The sequence below is a fragment of the Syzygium oleosum genome, unplaced genomic scaffold, assembly GCF_021117445.2.
Source record: "Syzygium oleosum isolate NSW1041296 unplaced genomic scaffold, Sole_v2.1 Sole_v2.18, whole genome shotgun sequence".
Classification (NCBI taxonomy): domain Eukaryota; kingdom Viridiplantae; phylum Streptophyta; class Magnoliopsida; order Myrtales; family Myrtaceae; genus Syzygium; species Syzygium oleosum.
Window position 1 is genome coordinate 4409528 of NW_026607502.1, and position 20466 is coordinate 4429993.

The following is a 20466-nucleotide window of genomic DNA, read 5'->3' on the forward strand; positions in this document are numbered from 1 at the left end:
TATGTGAGTACAACGACTGGGATTAGTCCGAGGACTTGGTTGGAGAAAATGGATAACTTCAAAGTGCCGAAAGCAGATTCTTACCATGGAATTCATACATGTCCGGATATTAAGATGACTTGCAAATTGAAATGATTTTTCATTGACAGTGCACAAACTACAAGCTCAAATTGAAAAAATGGTAATCTTAACGAGTGCTCTTTGCACGACCAAATAAGTTATATTTAGAGTTCTTATTGTACTACTTTTCTCTTTTATAATAGTACACTAATGTCTAGCATTATCACTTTCAGCTAATATTCATTAGCCAACACAATTGATGGGTGCCAACTAATCGGTATGTAGACAATTGGACAAGGTGGTATCTTTGTCAAGTGGAAGTTCCTAGAATGCATCACTTTCGCTTTTGACCTATTTGTGCTTTAGAAACCTGACAATTTGATCCAACCCATTTTTCCAATGTTCCCACTCTAGGAATAATCAGCCTTTCTGTGCAATTCCTAATAAAAAGATTAGCCTTGGATTTCCAGCAATTATTAACAAAAAAAAAAACACGAGACTTTGAAAATCTCTCCTTGATCACTTCCTATGTTCCAACTAATGATGGTTGGCCTTTAGCATTTGTTGGGTTTGAACATGTCATTCCCCACCTTGTGTAAAAGTTAATTTTTAAGAAGTTGTCCCCTTCAATCACACACCCCTCTATTACTAATTACATTTCTGGCTATCATTAAGGCAAAATTCTCAATCTAAAGTCAACTAATCTAATCAAGCTTTCTTACACAAAGTCAAAAAATGTTGCCCGTGGGTCTACTCCTTGCACAGAAGCTCCAAATTACCACAACTACTACGAAAAACATTCACACAAGAAAGATGAGGTATAAAGTTATCTAAATCATTAAAATAAATTCTTAGTATTTAAGAGTTTTTTAAGAATCGTGTAAGCAACATTAGTTTGATTCAATCAAGTAGCTACCATTTATAATAATTTGGTGAGAGAAGCAATCCAGGTTCAATTGAATGTCAATTGTCATGCTAAAAAGGGTTTTTTTTTTTTTGTATCCAATCACATGTAAGAGGTTAGACAATCCCGTGAACTTTCAAAAATGCTCCTCCAAGAGTAGGATTCTCAAGAATCTTTCAATCGCATGTAAGGGGTTTGGTGTGTTTAAGAACTGAAGGTCCGGTTCAAATCCAACAAACTGCATGCAAATCAGGGCCACGAGGTTTTTAAAGTGTTTTATGAGCCGACAGGTTGCTCCTTGATCATTAAAGTATGTTCATGATTAAACCCCAAGTGACACTTGTCTTGTCCTATGTTTATGGGCTAATCCTAATTACACTCTTACTTTATACAAATAACTTTACAGCTAGTAAATGGACCAAGGATAAGCATCCTAAAATTCTACAGAAATCGAACAACTAATTCATAATTCGAAAGTAATCCGATCAGATATCGATGGGATTTTGTCTTGCATCGATCGTCCATGCTATAAAAAGCAATTGCATTTGTATTTAAATGAACTATGATATGCTTTGGCTTGGTCTATAAAAGTTTCAAAGCAGTTTTGTAGTTTGATTTAATCTAAAAAGAAAGTGATCAAATGATTTTGTTCGTGTTTAGTATTTCCATATCCTTCAAAGTTCGCACACTAGCAAACTAAATTTTTTTTTTTTACATCAACAGGGTGTCCAGGATTTTCTGAGCACCCCACTAATCCCCGGTGCTCCCACCCTACACATATCAAGTAATTATTAGAGACACGTGCTCCTCGATCACGTGCTCCTTGGTGGCCTCAAGTAATTCAAGAAGGGATGGTCTAAGATAAAAAGCTAGATAATGTGGATTGAGCTCCACGCGGCTTTCATCTATTTTGTTCGAAAGACACTCGTCACAAAATGTCGCTTATCTCAGAAAAAAAAAATTATATATGAACATCATGATATGAACAAATCACTAGAAATAGTTTGCCGTGCACTGAATTACAACCGTGCATCGCCCAAGGATCTGAGCTAGCTTTACCACGAGATCCATGCAAATGAACGGCCTGGTCAGACACGATCGCGACCCACGCCGGTGGTCCATCGAAAAGACTTAAACCTTTTTCGACGCATAGAGAGGGTCTATTCGATTCTACTACGACGGATATCAATTTGTGCATGTCGCCCTTGATCGGAATAAAATGTCTTTAAAACGAGAGATGCGAGAGTGATGGAATTCATTTGGTTCCCTCTAAAGTCATAATCAGTTACTATCAATTTCCTGGCCAACTTTTCCCTTCCATTTCACATGGACATGAACACATAATACCTTCCCAGCTGAAACCTACGCAAACCGGTCAACTCAATGACTCTTTCGGAGTCCAGTGATCTGAAAAAGATACTTTGCCTAAACTGGTTGGACTTCCTTTCCTAAATACACCGAAAATATTTGCAAAAATGCAAAAAAAAATTGTCATAACATAGGGAAGATGGTAGGTTATCTGTATACAGATAAACCTTTCCATGTAAGTCAGTGTTTTTTTTTTTTTGGTAACCGAGATGTCCGGACCAGTTTACGCGCACCTCGACTATTCCTCGGGGGAGATTAGCACAGCAACCCACCGTCATGGCCCCCCACTTAAATCACAAGTGCTCAGCTGGGGAATTGTTTTCTTTATATATTTCAATTTCCATTATTGAAAGGATCGTATATTTGGAAATCGAAATCCATTCTTCCCATATTACTATATCAATACAAACCTTCCGTGCAAGTGAATTTGTTTTCTTTCTATGTGTAAGTAAGTGTTTTTGTTATTGTTGGCATAGAATTGACCCAAGTAAGATTTGAAAACAAAGGGGACCAAAAAGATACAAAGAAAAACAAGAATCTTACAGAAATATGCGAACATAGCCTTTGTCTTATAAAAAGTGTAAGACGAGATGTTTTTGGCTCTATAGCAGCATACACACAAAGATTATGAACTTCCCTTGGAGTTATAGTTGAAGCACCAAAATGATCTCTTAACCACTAGTTGACTAAGGATTCTACAGTAAGCCTAGAAAGAACTACTGTAGACACATCTACAAAGCTTTATCATAGGACATCAATCTTAATGGGTAGCAATCGAAAGGATCGTACCCGGAAGCAGCTCGCACGACAAATGCGGGATCGGGTCTACCAATCTACATGTATATTTTGGGAGACCCGACGATACAGGCGTCGAATATGGTAATTTTTTTTTTTTGGAATTTTCCACCGGTGCCTAGGCTGTTTTGCTTGAATTGATCAAGGAGACTTGGTAAAGTACGTAATTGTCATGTCAAGCAATATATTACTCGATTTATGATGACAGAAGGTTCTTGCAAACAAGGTAAGCACATCCTCCCAAGTCTCTCCTTATAGTATGCAACGCCTCTCTCTCTCTCTCTCTCTCTCTCTCTCTCTCTCTCTCTCTCTCTCATGCATTAACAAATTCACCAACACACCTCCTTTTCAAGAACCTCTCTCTTGACCCATTTATAAATACCAACTCATCATCAACTCAGCTCCACATCATACCATCGTCATTGTCTTTCATGCCTCTTCCTCCTCTCCTTCTTGAGTCATGGTGGTTCTAGCTCAAGGGGCGATAGACCACTTTACCCTCATCAAGACGTGCAAGCCGAGCGGCACCGTCTTTGATGGGACCCCGGTCATTGACCTGTCAAGGCCCGACGCCGGCGCGGCCATGGTCCGGGCGTGCGAGGAGTTCGGGTTCTTCAAGGTGGTGAACCACGGGGTCTCGCCGGAGGTCATGAGCAGGCTGGAGGACGAGGCGGTGAGATTCTTCGGCTTGCCGCAGTCCGATAAGGACAAGGCCGGTCCTCCCGACCCTTTTGGCTACGGGAACAAGCGGATTGGCCCGAACGGCGACATTGGCTGGATCGAATACCTCCTCCTGCACGCCAATTCTAGTGAGCATGATAAGAAACTGTCTCTCCCCTTTTCTCAGGGAAACCAGCAATTTTTCCGGTAATTATATATTACATCAATTTTCACATGCATTAGTTTCTCAATAATTCACGTTAAATAGCTTATCTTTTTCGGCAAAATCCTTTTTTCTCTCAGTTTATCAAAGAAATTTTTCTGTAATTCATGTACTAATAAGTTTTCATGTGTCTTCGATTATATATAAGCTTTTTCATTTATTTTTTATTCTCATCTCAATTTAAAATATGAACGATATATATATATATATATATATCCATTATATTTCGCTTTTGAAATTCTCTCATTTGTATTTTTCATTTATCTTTCGTTTTTCGCTATCATTAATGCAAGCGCATAAATTAGCACAATCTGATACACCTACCTTGTCAAGTACACAAATCCACTTTTTGATCCATTAATACGATCTTTAAAATGTTAATGGGGGTCAACTTCAACGATACCAAATTAAATATCCGCCTGCTTATTTAATCAACGGGCACTAATCAATCAATTTATTTTTATCTTGGTTACAAAAATACAAAAATATAGATGTGCGGCGGAGGATTTCGTGAGAGCAGTGAAGGAAGTGGCGTTCCGAGTGTTGGAATTGATGGCCGACGGGCTTGGGATCGAGCCGAGGGACGTGTTGAGCGGCATGTTGAGGAGTGAGGCGAGCGACTCGTTCTTCCGGCTGAACCACTACCCGCCGTGCCCGGAGCTGCAGGCGTTTAGCCCGAGCGGTCGCAACTTGGTCGGGTTCGGGGAACACACCGACCCGCAAATAATTTCTATCCTGAGGTCCAACAACACGTCGGGCCTCCAGATATGCCTCCGGGATGGGGCTTGGGTGTCTGTCCCGCCGGATCACTCCTCCTTTTTCGTCAATGTTGGTGATTCTTTGCAGGTACTCTTTGGTTTTCCTAGTCTGAGTTTTTCCTTTTGTTATCCCTTCGTAAACTTCTTGGGATCTGCATGAGTTCTTTCACACCGTGAACATCAGATTATATAGATACCCGTTTGCACTTGTTCTTGTTAAGTTGATTGGGCTGTATACGAGGGTAATAGAAGAAAAGAGCACCTAAGAAAGTAGCGCGGTCCAGACTTTCGACGCGAATTCTGATATCATGTCGGACGATCATTGTGTTGCAAGGGAAAAAAGTATATAATTATGGCATAAGTTCTAGTTAGGGCCACTTGCAGCGTACAAAACGCGTGAGATTCATGTCCTTTGCACTTTGGCATTGGGTTCTTCCACTTCTCGATGATTGTGATTCACTCAAGACGTGGACATTAGCCCCATTTCGTCTCGCAAAAGTTATTCATTGGGCCAAGTTCATATACCATGTCGAGTCTCGGACACGTGGGACCCACATAGGATCCCTCGATCTCGATGGTCTAGATTCAAACTCAGTATATATGAAACTCGAGCAATAATTTCTTGTCTCACTCGCTCACTCTTTCAAGTCGGGGATGTTTTGTTACTGCCTTTCCATTCTTATGTTTGACAAGGTCTTGTTTGGTGGGTGTGTGTGTGTGGGGTTCCATTGATTTCAGGTATTGACCAATGGAAGGTTCAAAAGTGTGAAGCACAGGGTGCTGGCTGATCATGGGAAATCAAGGTTCTCAATGATATACTTTGGAGGGCCAGCTTTGGATGAGAAGATAGCACCTTTGCCCTCCCTGCTGGCAGAGGGGGAGAGCAGCTTGTACAAGGAGTTCACATGGTCTGAATACAAGAGATCTGCTTACAAGACTAGGCTGGCTGATTACAGGCTTGGGCTCTTTGAAAAACCAAGGGTCCAGTGATTACTTTTCTTGTTCAAGATTCAAGAAAAAGCAAAAAGTTTACCCCCATTGGAGCAAAATCATTTACTAGGGTTTTTCTTCTCTTTGAAGTTATTCCGCTGGCCATAGGATTGAAAGCCAAGCAGGGGTTTGATTGTTTCTTTCTTGTTTGGTTTCTTCTTTGCCAACCATTTTCTCATTAATTAGGGTTTTGCTCATCTCCTTTTCCCCAAATAAGGATATGAGGATATAGTGTAATTTCCATCACCTGAACTGAATTGCTCCTCCTTTTACACACCCTCTCATTGTGGACCTAGCATATGCAGGAACTCAGATTCTTTAAATGATGAGGGTAAATGACCAAGGAAGATGTGCTCTCTGGTATCCTGCTTTATATGGAAGTCCTTAACTTAAGAATGTAAGCTGTTGAATGGTGGAGGGCACATGTATCTGATTGTGTGTCGACCGAAGGGGTGGCGATATCGACAAGTTCCGAAAAGACATGAATTGACATGGGTTTAACGTTCGATGTTTTTCTAGCATGTTTACTATGTAGAAATATGAGGTTTTGCGGTAACATGACTGACCGAACACGAATTGCCAATCCTAGTTTAGCGCGATGCCATCGAATCCATTATCAAGGTTATATCTAAATAGGTTACTAAAAACTTGAAGGTGAACACATTTGCGGGTTTAGAAACAGATAATCGATTGCGATGATAGTTGCTTGCAATAATCTCAAATGGTACGTTTTGAAACTGAAATGCGGCTTCATTTTGTAACGTATATAGTTACTGTAAGAGCTGACTCAAAGTTCCTTAACACATATCATTAGATACTAGTGTTAAACCAGATGTATAAGATTCTTTCTCTGCAGGGAGAGCTGGCAATGATTTAGCCGTCGTTTTCGAATTGGACCAATACTTTGATACGTCAACATTTTCCTTCCATCAAAATCTTGGGTTCTCTTGCTTTAAGTTCGAGCTCATAGCCGAAGGATTATAGTCCCCACTTCCTCTCTCTCTCTCTCTCTCTCTCTCTCTCTCTCTCTCTCTCTCTCTCTCTCTCTCTCTCTCTCTCTCTCTCTCTCTCTCTAGATTTCTAAATCTTGAAAGTGAAATGTGTTGCTTTCTTTCCATATTTTTTTCGTTTTTGAAATATGTTGCGGTTGAAAGTGCCCATAGTCTCAATTATTGACTTAACCATCCAAGTCCCATCTGCATTATTACTCCATAAATCGAGTCTATATTCAAGCCATGAATCTCAATTACAAATCATAAAGATTTTGCATGAGATTCACCCAATTCGATCAAACGCTACGAACGGTGGCCATTCAATATGCCAGCACATCTGTTAAGATTTTGCGAGTGCTTGATTACGAGCCGCTTTGATCTTGGATTGGAGTTATAATACGTTGTTCGAGAAGAAGCTACTGTTTCATCCAGTATGTGGAAATGGAAGCACATCCTCCTGCCCATCAATCTCAAAGAACCGCGTCCGCATTTCAACGTTGCTCTCAAGCTGTCTTTTCGCTTCACTCTATTGTTAAAGAAAAATTAAGATAATCTTTCCCAAGTGATGCAATAATTAATTACACCAAGTTACCGATTGTTTCGTTTTCATGAAAAATGAAAAATTTGAAAATTATTTTCCTAAAAATAATCGTTTGTATCACTGGAAATAATCAGTTGATGAAAAATGTTTTCATTATCGATAAATCAAAAATATTTTCACGGATGATGAAAATAGCTTTCGTTCATTCATTTTTATAAGCAATATAAGCGATCATTTTTTAAAAAATATTTTTCAAATCATGCATTTTTCACGAAATAAATGGAGCTTAAGTTACAGAGGACTTTGCTGCAGTTAATTAATCATATGTAATTTCGCTTGCTAAAATGGAAAGAAGAGCTCAACCTTCAGCTCCAAATTTTTTTTTTTCAAACATAGAGGAGGCGTAACTGCCTCAATTAATGTTTTTCTTATTTTAAATCCATAGGCAATATTGTGTCAATATTTTAATTTTTGGTGCGATATTAGAATACTATGAACAACAACATACACGGAAAAGAGGCAGCTCCCACTCGCTTTTATTGGGAACCAATTGAACTGACCAGGTCTAATCGCGAATTCAATTGATAAGAACAGGACATGTAACAACGGTCACGTGCTCACTAGTCAAGTCTGTCTAAAATGTACGACCATCCTCAGCTCTTAGGCCTGACCTTTTTTAGATTTCCAATTTATTTTTGTACCGGAAAAGATGCATACCCCGAGCAGGCGATCGATCAGATAAAATTGCACGAGAGAATAAACAGATCACCACGACCCATTGAAGATCGAGGATTGAACCCTAAATCGATAATCAATGACCCTGGAAGGCAACATTTTCTTTTTGATTATTCTAAACGAGAGATAATTATCCAAAAAGTCATAAACCTATTGTACGGCGACTAATTCAGTTTTAGACATTTTAATTATACTAATATTGTCCTAAATCTTTTGACAACCTGTTAATTTAGTCGTAAACGTTTCAATTGTGCCAATTTAGTCCAAAATCTTTTGATGATTTATCAATTTAGTTCTAAACCTTTTGAAAACTTGCTAATTTAGTCATTTCGACTAATTTTGGCTAAAAATCGCTGACATAGATGTTTGCTGGCCGCCGACCATCTTACGAGGTGTGGCCGGCATTGACGTTGACTGATTCAACATTTTAAAAAAAAATACTTCCCCCTTTTTTTCCCTTTTCTTTTTCCTTTTCTTTCCCTTTGGCTTGTGGTTTATACTCGGCCATGCTTGGTGACAGCTCAACCCTTGCGGCCTGGGTGAGGGTTGCCCTCTTGACCTTAGGCGAGGGTCGCAATGCCCTGGCCGGCCCTAGCCTGTGGCCGATCGCCAACCATGACCAAGTACTGGCCACAGGCGAAAGGGAAAGACAAGAAAAAAGGAAAAAAAAAAGAAAAGAAAAAGAAATTTTTAAAAAATGCAAAATTTGTCTACGTCAGCGCCGACCACACATGTAGGATAGCCAACGGCTGGCAGACATCCACGTTAGTAATTTTTGACTAAAATTGGCCGAAAGGACTAATTTGGTAAATCTTCAAAAGTTTTATGACTAAATTGATAAATTATCAAAATGTTTATGACTAAATTGGCACAATTGAAAGGTTAATGACTAAATTGATAAGTTGTCAAAAAGGTTTATGACTAAATTGGTACAATTAAAAAGTTTATGAATATTTGGAAATTAAAATCCATTCTTTCCATATTACTATATCAATATAAACCTTCCACGCACATAGGGGATGTTGAAGTATTATCCCAAATCGCTTGTTAACAGATCCTAAATGCTCTTTATATTCATGTGGTCTTCCTCTACAAAATAGCTTAAGCTTTTGGGTTGAAATTTCTAATGTAATGTATGCGAACACTATTTCAAAGGATAATTGTTTAAAAAGTCCTAAATCTATTATATGGTGGCCAATTATATCTTTAACTTTTGATTTGGTAAATTTAGTCCTAAATCTTTTGACGATTTGTCAATGTAGTCCTTCCAGTTAATTTTGGCAGAAAATCGATGATGTGGATGCTGACCATCCCACATGGCACGGCCAGCGTTGATGTAGATAATTGTTGCAATTTTTTAAAAAAGTTTTTTGATGTTTTTATATAAATTTCTTAATTCTTTCTTTTCGTTTCATTGTTCTTCTTCTCCAAAGGTCTAGCAATAGTCACCAGGGCCTCGGCAATGGCCATTGAGGGCCGCGATGTCCTCATTTTGCTAGATCTGTGCAAGGCGATGATTGTCGCGTCTCTCATTAGCCGCTACATGCAAATCTTGGTAATATTCAAAAGAAATTTCCATTCTCATTGCGTGTATCTGCAAATCATTAATCAATCAGTTGTACTAGCACGTCACGTGTGACAAGCACATCAAGCAATGAAAATTAAGCTCACTTAGTTACACCTTGGATTGACTTCTCAGGTTACCCTCAGCAACCTTTCATAATTCCCCATACTATACCCTCACTTTATCTTCATAAGGCAGAAGGAGGGAGAGCGAGAGACAGGCGAGGTGGCAGGCGGTCCTTGTCACCACCATGATCCTTTGAGTCCCACTCTCACTTGGGGTTGCACAACCTTGGCATTGGCATGGTTAGGGTTGGGGTTGGGGTTGGGGACCCTAGCTGAAAACTAATCTCCCCTAAGTCGCTAACAACCTTAAGTGAGCCGGAGGCATTTCTTGGCGTCCCACGACCTTGGCAATTTGTCGCCTGGAGTCATGGAACCCTAGCTTCGACATGGTTGGGGTTGTCGACCCCGGCACCGATGTGTCTGGGGTTGTGTCTACCGTCCCTGATGAGGCCAGCCCACTACCCTTTGATCAGTCTGTGCACTCCTCATTTCTAGTTCTTTTTCTAGTTTTCACTTTGTAAGTTGTGTCACAAACTATTTTATGTATAGATCCCTAAACATTATTTGCCTTTGGGTAAAAATACTTTGAATGAAGGTTCCTTTTGTCAATCCAAATTCCTAAAACTAAAGTATTTCCCCTCCCCAGAGGAGAGCTGAAGCTCGAGGATGAGTAAGTCCTGAATAAACTTACCCTAAAAACCCTAGGTACACCGTTTTTTTCTCACAATAATTATTGAAAGAGTTTTCTCACTGACAAACTCTCTAAAGTTATCAATGAGTTTCACTTGACGTAAAAGTCGAAATTAGGTTTGAAATGGTGTTGTTGAAAAAGTTGCCCATGTTTCTAGATGCCAACCTGAAGTGGACCGAATTTTTAGATTAAATCCATATTTCCGAGGACACGACCCAAGCGTTAGCATTATTTTTGTTATGCGCCTAGAACTACAGTCGAACTTCCAATCATGTGTGACCAAAGCCATTTTTTGACACTCGCAAGTTTCTGCGTTATGATAGAATCACATCGAGTGTGAAGTTGTGCTAGATGACCATCCGCAGATATTTGATTTGATTCACCGACTCGATCATAGCGATCTTAATATCGGGTCATTCCTTTTCTTTATCAAATAACCTAACAACGGCTAATTGGGGTAGTCAAAACACCCAAGTGAGTGTTGACTCATCCTGGGATTGCGGGTTGGTCTTGTAAATCGTTTTCCCTTTGTGTGTAGGGTTGTGGTATAACCTAGTTTTTGCCCTTGATGAGAAAAGCCACTTCAACGAAGGACGAAGCCCAAAGCCCCACCCAAAGCTGCAGTTCATTTCGGTTTTACTATTAGGGTACACGAAGTAGAGTACCCTTTGATGAGATTTTGTACTAACTTGTTCTCTCAAAATCGAAACACGTCGCAAGTACTCTTTACCATATTTGGAAAACTATCTGCGGTGCTTTTATTGTTGCCCCCCATAAATAATAATGTCCAACTTCAAAATCTCACTCCCATCACCGTGGTCCATGATTATCAGCTCAATGGGAAGAGGAATCTTCTCCTCATATCTAACCTAGCTTGAGCAAAATCATGACCACAGGAAAGGAAGCCCTATTCTCTCCTTTTCATAGCTAGTTTCTTTATTTTAATCTTTGGTGTAGTTAAAGGAGCTACATGTTGGCTGGGTTAACTCCCATGTGGAGGAAGCCCAATGTATTGCAAGCCCAAGGCTTGAGCCCATATGTCTATTCATATGGAGAAATAGGGTTTCTCACTATTATGATGTCATAGCCGCAAAAAGAAGTTTTCGAGAGACACAGTAACAAGAGAGAAAGAGAGAGCAGAAAATCTAGGTTTGAGGATATATCTGATGCTAACGTCGGAGGTCAATTCGTGGTCCGATTGAGCTGAAAATTTGTCAGCGTGTTCGTGTTGCATTCTTCTCGAATCTGAACAGTTTGATTTTCAGTTGAAGCTCCCTACATCAGGTTTTCGTGGGTTGCACCAAAAGTGCATTTTTGGTGAGATTTATCCTTTTTTTCTCTTGTGAAGTTCATGTCTATTGCCAAGAATGATGTTCTTGATGTTTTTGCTGCTATGTACCTCTAGTATTTACTAGAGAAGAACTTTATTCACCCAGTTTTGCTGATAGTGAAGATTTTTTGGTGGCCTTCGGTCCCGTGGATTTTTATCTCCTCACACCGAGGAGGTTTTCCACGTAAAAATCGCCTTGTGTTTACATGCTTGGTATTTATATTCCTCGATTCAGTCGTTTCCTATTAGATTTGCACAAGAGGGGAGATTATTTTGTTTCACTACGCTAATCCGATATTGTTCGGATTGTTATTGTTCTCCCAACAAAGTGGTATCAGAGCTTTGGTTATTGCTGGATTTCTCTCCTTGTGTTAAATGATGGAAATGAATACGAATAGAATAGTTACATTGAATGGTTCGAATTATCACGTGTGGAAAGGAAAGACAGAAGACCTTTTGCACGTGAATGATTATTATTTACCCGTGTTTGCTGATGAGAAACCCGAGAATAAAACTGATGCTGAATGGGCTATATTTCATCGTCAAGTGTGTGGTTACATTAGGCAGTGGGTGGTTGATAATGTTTTGAATCATATCATTGAGGAAACGCATGCACGCAGTTTGTGGAATAAGCTCGAACAGTTGTATGCTCGAAAGACTAGGAATAACAAGTTATTTCTGATAAAATAGATGATGGCTTTGAGATATCAGGATGGTACTCGTTTGACTGATCATTTAAATTCTTTTCAAGGAATTATAAATCAGCTGGCTGCGATGGGTATCAAGTTTGATGATGAAATACAAGCGTTATGTTTGCTTGGTACTTTGCCGGACTCGTGGGAGACGTTTCGAACGTCTTTGTCTAATTTAGCCCCGGATGGTACGATTACCATGGATTTGGCCAAGAGTAGTGTTTTAAATGAAGAGATGAGAAGAAAGACACAGGGATCCTCCTCTTCACATTCTGATGCCTTGGTTGTTGAGAAAAAGGGGAAGAAGTGAGACTCGAGGTCCGAGAAATAGAGATAAGAGCAGAGATAAAAGCAAATGTAAATACAATAAATTTGTAAATGTTGAGTGCCATTATTGCCATCAAAAGGGACATATTCAGAGGTTTTGTCGTCAAATGAAAAGAGAGAAACAGAGAGAGAAAAGTAAAGAGAAGAAAAGTGATAATGATAGCGATGACAATCATGTTGCTGCAGTTGCAGAAGACTTTCTCATTGTCTTTGATGGTGATGCAGTGAATTTTGTATATCATGAAACCAGTTGGATAATTGATAGTGGTGCATCTATTCATGCTATATCTCGCAGGGATATCTTTACATCTTACAGGTCAGGTGACTTTGGATCTGTGAAGATGGGAAACAATGAACTTGCTGAAGTTGTAGGCATTGGTGATGTGTGCTTAGAGACTAGCAATGGCACAAGGTTAGTATTGAATAATGTTAAGCATATACCTGATATTCGTTTGAATTTGATTTCCACAGGTAAGTTGGATGATGAGGGGTATTGCAACATCTTCAGTGATGGACGATGGAAGCTCACTAAAGGTTCTATGGTTGTGGATAGAGGTAAAAAATGTTCTTCGTTGTACATTATGCAGGCAAAGTTGTCCACAGACAAAATTAATGCAGTAGACAACGGAGAAACAGTTGAGTTGTGACACAAAAGGCTCAGTCACATTCGTGAGAAGGGTTTGTCAATATTGACCAAGAAGAAGCTCCTTTCAGGAATGAAAAGTTCAACACTGAAAAAGTGTGCTCACTGTTTAACAGGAAAGCAGAATAGAGTTGCATTCAAAAGCTCCCCTCCTTCAAGAAAGTCAGGTATTCTTGATTTAGTGCATTCTGATGTTTGCGGTCCTATGAAGACAAAATCACTTGGTGGCTCTCTTTATTTTGTTACTTTCATAGACGACTATTCAAGGAAAATTTGGGTTTATACCTTGAAAACTAAAGATCAAGTATTAGATTCTTTTAAGCAGTTTCAAGCTTCAGTTGAGAGACAGACTAGAAAGAAGTTGAAATGCATCAGAAATGATAACGAGGGAGAGTATATTGGGCCTTTTGATGAATATTGCAAGCAACAGGGTATCCGACATCAAAAGACACCTCCCAAGACACCTCAGTTAAATGGCTTAGCTGAGCAGATGAATAGGACACTTGTTGAAAGGGTAGATGTTTACTTTCACAAGCAAAGCTACTGAGATCTTTTTGGGGTGAGGCTTTGAGTACAGTTGCACATGTATTAAATCTTACTCCATGTATTCCTTTGGAGTTTAATGTTCCTGATAGAGTTTGGATAGGCAAAGATGTTTCTTATGATTATTTGCGTGTCTTTGGATGCAAGGCATTTGTGCATATTCCCAAAGATGAGAGGTCTAAACTTGATGTGAAAACACGACAATGCATATTTATTGGCTATGGACAGGATTTGTTTGGCTACAAGTTCTATGATCCAGTTGAGAAGAAAATTATAGGAAGCAGAGATGTTATGTTTATGGAAGATCAAACAATACAGGATATTGAGAAATCAGAGATGATTTAAGTGCCATAGGTTAGTGATGACTTGATTGACTTGGATCCAGTTCGTCATACACATATTCCTGCACAGGTTGATGAGGAGCAGCAGGAAGTAAATATTCAAGACAATGCACATATTCCTGAACATGTTGAGACAGATAATATCGTTCCTGAACCAGAGACTCCATTAAATGCTCCACCAGATATTCCAATTCGGAGATCTGTCAAAGACCGACAACCTTCCACCAGATATTCTGCAGATGAGTATGTATTATTGACTGATGCAGGTGAACCAGAGTGCTATGCAGAAGCAATTGAAGATGAGTGCAAAAGCAAATGGTTTGATGCAATGCAGGATGAAATGCAGTCACTTTATGATAATCATACTTTTGAGCTGGTGAAGTTGCATAAAGGTAAAAGAGCTTTGAAGAACAAGTGGGTATACAGGTTGAAACAAGATGAACATACTTTACAACCACGATACAAAGCCAGATTGGTTGTTAAGGGATTCGGTCAGAGAAAAGGTATTGACTTTGATGATATATTTTCTCCAGTGGTAAAAATGTCTTCTATTCGTGTGGTTCTAGGCTTGGTAGCTAGCCTAGACTTGGAAGTTGAGCAGATGGATGTTAAAACGGCCTCCTACATGGTAACTTGGAGGAAGAGATACATATGGAACAACTAGAAGGTTTCAAAGTGAAAGGAAAAGAGAATTATGTGTGCAAATTGAAGAAAAGTCTCTATGGCCTAAAGCAAACACCGAGACAGTGGTACAAAAAGTTTACCTCAGTTATGACAGGGCAGGGCTATAAGAAGACTTCCTCGGATAACTGTGTGTTTGTCTAAAAATTTTCTGATGATGACTTTATTATTCTCTTGCTTTTATGTTGATGATATGTTAATTGTCGGCAGGAATGCTTCACGAATTGAGTTATTGAAGAAGCAATTAAGCAAGTCTTTTGCCATGAAAGACTTGGGCCCGGCGAAGCAGGTTCTTGGCATTAGAATTACTTAGGACAGAAATGCTAAGAAGTTGTTTTTGTCACAAGAGAAGTATATTGAGAAGATTCTTCAGAAATTTCACATGGACAAGGCTAAAGTGGTTAGCACTCCTCTTGCTACCCACTTTAAGTTGAATACAAAGCAAAGTCCCATGACTGATAAAGAGAAGAAAGACATGGAAAGTGTTCCATATGCCTCAGCTGTGGGAAGCTTAATGTATGCGATGGTATGTACACGGCCAGACTTGGCGCATGCAGTTGGTGTTGTTAGTCGTTATTTATCAAATCCAGGTAGAGAGTATTGGAATGCAATGAAGTGGATCATGAGGTATCTTCGGGGAATTTCCAGTTTGAAACTCAGTTTCGGGACCGGGAAACTTGAGTTAGTTGGATACACAGATTCCGACTTGGCTGGAGATATTGATACTCGTAAATCTACTTATGGTTATTTGATTTCCTTTGCAGGTGGGGCTGTGTCATGGAAGTCAAGGTTGCAAAAGTGTGTTGCGCTTTCTACAACAAAAGCTGAATTTATTACGGCGACTGAAGCTAGCAAAGAGTTGCTATGGATGAAGAAGTTCTTGGAAGAACTTGGGTTCAAACAAAAGAGGTATGAGTTATTTTGTGACAACCAAAGTGCGATTCATCTTGGTAAGAATTCATCTTTTCATTCTAGATCGAAACACATTGATGTTAGATATAATAAATTAAGGGACGTTCTAGATGAGAAGTTGTTGGAACTTGAGAAAATTCATACGGACCATAATGGTTCCAATATGATGAAGAAGACTCTATCAAGGGAGACGCTTGAACATTGCAGATTCATAGCAGGGATAGTGAATCCCCTACATCGTCGTGAGGGGGAGATTTGTTAGCTGGGTTAACTCCCATGTGGAGGAAGTCCAATGTATTGCAAGCCCAAGGCTTGAGCCCATATGTCTATTCATACGGAGAAATATGGTTTCTCACTATTATGATGTCGTAGCCGCAAAAAGAAGTTTTCGAGAGACATAGTAACAAGAGAGAAAGAGAGAGCAGAAAATCTAGGTTTGAGAATATATCTGATGCTGACGTCGGAGGTCGATTTGTGGTCCGATTGAGCTGAAAATTTGTCAGCGTGTTCGTGCCGCATTCTTCTCGAATCTGAACGGTTTGATTTTCAGTTGAAGCTCCCTACATCAGGTTTTTGTGGGTTGCACCAAAAGTGTGTTTTTGGTGAGATTTATCCTTTTTTTTTTCTTTTGTGAAGTTCATGTCTATTGCCAAGAATGATGTTCTTGATGTTTTTGCTGTTATGTACCTCTAGTATTTACTAGAGAAGAACTTTATTCACCCAATTTTGTTGATAGTGAAGATTTTTTGGTGGACTCCGGTCCCGTGGTTTTTTATCTCCTCACACCGAGGAGGTTTTCCACGTAAAAATCGCCTTGTGTTTATGTGCTTGGTATTTATATTCCTCGATTCAGTCGTTTCCTATTAGATTTGCACAAGATGGGAGATTATTTTATTTCGCTACGTTAATCCAATATTGTTCGGATTGTTATTGTTCTCCCAACACTACAATCTTTACTTTTAGCTTAATTTGAGTGTCATTTAGGGGTGAGAATTGAACCGGTGGGAATCTATCTAGTTCCTAGTTCCAATGTATGCATGGTAGGTTCCGGATTTCAAAAATTGAAAAACTTTTTTCAACGGGTAGGTTTCAGATTATAGGTAGGAGGAACTTGAAACTTGGAATAAGTTTTCGCGTTTTTCTTGGTCTATATTTTTTTGTGATCCTACAGTATTCTATATCATCCGATAATGAGTGTATAATTTAGAACCACAAGTCTGAGCTTCCCTTATGAGTGAGACTTTTACTTTGTTAATATTTCATATTTTTCGTGTGTCTAAATATAAGTTGTAGTCAGTAGATTGTAGCAGCAAATAGTGATCATAAAAGGTGATGTTTATTTGTAATTGTTCAATTAATACTACAGATAGAACCTGGGTAGACCCTGCAACTTGTGACAGGGTATGTTTCAATTTTCAAGGTGTGCATTGTAGATTGTAGGTTTCTAAGTTTCATGTCGAACCTGTACGGAATTGAAACCGCTCACCCCTAGTGTCTTTATATATGAGCCCTTCAATAGTGAAATCCCTCTAAACTCTCCTAAAAGGGATAGTCTCTTGAGAAATTGTTTCTTATGGAGCAATAATTGGTAGCCCACACATAATAAATCTTGTATTTCTTTTAAAATTTTTTACATATTACATGTTTATAACACTCTGTATTGGAAGTACGACGGATGCTAAATGTTGATTTCACTCGTCGTATGCACAAGACTTTAGTTTCTTTGAAATATATGTACTTTGACCTAGGGATGAGCGGTTCCAAGTTTCGTACATGTTCCACTTGGAACCTAAAATCTACCAATGGGAACATGTTCCTCATTTTTTGAAACTTGGAACTTATCCTACATACTTTGGAACCTAGAACCTACCCTGTCACCAGGTTCAGGGTCTATCCAGGTTCTACCTGTATTACTAATTGAACAATTGTAGTGAATTATCACCTTTAATGACTACTACTTGCTGCTATGATCCATTGACCACAACTTATATTTAGAGACGCGAAGAATATGAACATTAATAAGTTATAAAATGAAAGCTCAGATTAGTGGTTTCATATTATATACTCATCATCTAATGTCATGAAACACCGCAGGATTAAATGAAGACATAGATCAAGAAAAATATAAAAAGCTTGTTTAGGATTTCAAGTTTCATGTTCTACCTACATAAAATCTGGAACCTGAAACTTATCCGTCGAAATAGGTTTTCCAATTTTTGGAATCTGAAACCTACCCTGCATACCTTGGAATCTGGAACATGCAGGTTCCTACTGGTTGTACGTAGGTTCCAGGTTTCTATCCTGGAACCATGCTCACCCCTACCTTGACCAGAATTCGTTGTATTTATAGTGAAATGCTATTTGTTGACCACATGGCAATAACCCAATCTCAAGAGAATTGGTCACACGACCGCCATTTCATTATGGCGATGCAAAATTGATTGGGATTAATTTATTTATTTTGGTCAGAATTGGGATTAGTTTAAAGTGCGTGAATTGCAAGGAAATGGGTTTTTTGCGTTGTGTGATTGAAATAAAAATTTCAATGACCAGACAACAAAATCCACCAAAATTCAAAAACTCCCATGAAATTTGTCGTAATGACCCATGAAGACGAAGACTAGGACCAGTTGTCGAGGTAAACTGGTTTAGATAGGATATTGTTCCCTGCAAATTTTTAGGATTTCGATGGAGGTAAAAATGAAACAAAGTGCACATCGAAAGGAAAGGTGCTTTGTGTTATTAATGTGAATTTGAAATTAACTTAAAAGAGATGCTTTAGGTGTGACTACATAGTTTAACTATTGGATTCGAATGCTCATGCGATAGCATTGCGTTAATGGGCGACACCCTTTAAGAAAAGTACTTATATATAAATCAAAAGGACAAAATCGGAACAAAGTTGGCAAAACCAGACAATACATCAACTGAACTAAATTAGAATATCACAAAACGATGTTTGAGCAAGATCCTCTGCAGTAGGCGTGTGGTTTAACCAACGGACCACGCCAAAGTTGGTGATCCTGTGGCAACCTAATCCAAGAAGGGTAAAAAGTGATCGCCGGGCCTAGAGTTCTCAAACAAGGTACAGCTCTTGGCTCGACTTTAGGAGGCGATGGGGCCAAGATTGAATGAAATTGGAAATCGAATTGGGGGAGAGTATTGGGTTATATATGTGAAATAGATATTAATTCAAAAGAAACATCTTTTGTTAGAACAACTTAGCTTTAAAATTGGAACTCCAATATTTAGTGTTCTAAGGTTTTGTGAGGCTTTATATTTGATCGATCTAAATGGACAATTAACCCGGTGTGTCGTACATGAGCCAAGCGTCCAAGAGTGCTCAAGTGATAACTATTTGGGAGTGGGTCTAACTTGTGACTCACTTCGCAAATCCTCTTTCAGTCGAGATGAGACTCGAGGTGCTGCGAACTCCCTCACTTAAAGCGAAAACATCTTTGTCAATGTTGACTATTAAGCCCAGCAATATTCCTTTTATTAGGTGTGTGATTTGATCCATTCTCACCTCCGTCGACGTTTTAGAAACTTGCTAGAAGTTGCGCCTTTTCTCCCAGCCCCCTCATGTTGGGATCATTCCACTCCCTCATAAGACCAACTTGGGGCTCGACGCCCTCCCCGGTCCACAATTGAAAAAAAAAAGAAAGGAAAGAAAAAACAAAATAATAATATAAATTCATAAAAATTAAAAAATTGTCCACATCAACGCCGGCCGTGCCACGTAGGACGGGTGGCGTCTATGTCAGTGATTTTCAGTCAAAATTGACCGGATAAACTAAATTGACAAATCTTCAAAAGGTTTAAGACTCAATTAGCATAATCGAAAGGTTTAAGATAATATTGACATAAATACAATAGGTTTATGACTTTTTTGGTAAATTTTCCCGAAACTTGGCCTGCATGATCATGCTACATTTAGCCATTTATCTTTGTTTTTGGATATTGTAAGTTGCCAATAGATGAAGAGCAAAGAACATCTCCGGTAACTAATGGCCGCAACATCCAATCCACTTCCTAAATCCAAGCATATCAACATTTGTTCATGCGAATAGGTATACAGCGCATGGTGTTGTTAAGGGACAATTACATGAGCCCTAACATTTGCGTTGATTCAATACTTGAGTCCTAAAATGTTTTATTCGTGCATCTGATCAAGTCTTGAAAACTTGTTGTGGTCCTCCATTCCGTTAGCACTGCCAATTTTCCATGGACGAAAAAGTCTCTGTGGCATTGTTTTTATTAATTTCATTTAATGTTTGCACAAGTGGCACTTTATATAGCGCCAAATAAGCGCCACTTCAGAGAAAATGAAAAATTCAAAAAGAAAGGAAAATGTCAAAATACAAAGAGGAATCGTCGAAGGGCGAGGGCAAGAAGGGGGGCCGGCGCCACTACTCCCCTTTGTCGCCGACGACGACTGGGGACCCCTGCCGGGGTCCCATTTCTTTCTTGTTATTGAATTAGAAAAAGAGCAATACTAATCTTCTCTATATCGCTCCAATTTTATTGTCCGATAAAAGGGTTTGACCAAAAAACAAATTAGAAAAAGGGGTTTATCCTTCGGACCCAAAGGAGGCCCACGGCTTTGTGGTGTGGGCTCAACGGGTTGTACCATGTAGTCCCAAGAAAGCAC

The 20466-nt window shown here is 39.1% G+C and overlaps 1 protein-coding gene across 1 annotated transcript; it reads left to right on the forward strand.

Annotated features, from left to right (window-relative positions):
- Window positions 1-3394: 3394 nt before the first annotated feature.
- LOC115688910 (gibberellin 2-beta-dioxygenase) lies at window positions 3395-6121 on the forward strand. Its single transcript, XM_030614868.2, has 3 exons — window positions 3395-3994; window positions 4502-4856; window positions 5507-6121. Exons 1-3 carry the CDS (start codon window positions 3588-3590, stop codon window positions 5756-5758), a joined length of 1014 nt encoding a protein of 337 aa, XP_030470728.1. The 5' UTR covers window positions 3395-3587; the 3' UTR covers window positions 5759-6121.
- The last annotated feature ends 14345 nt before the right edge of the window (window positions 6122-20466 follow it).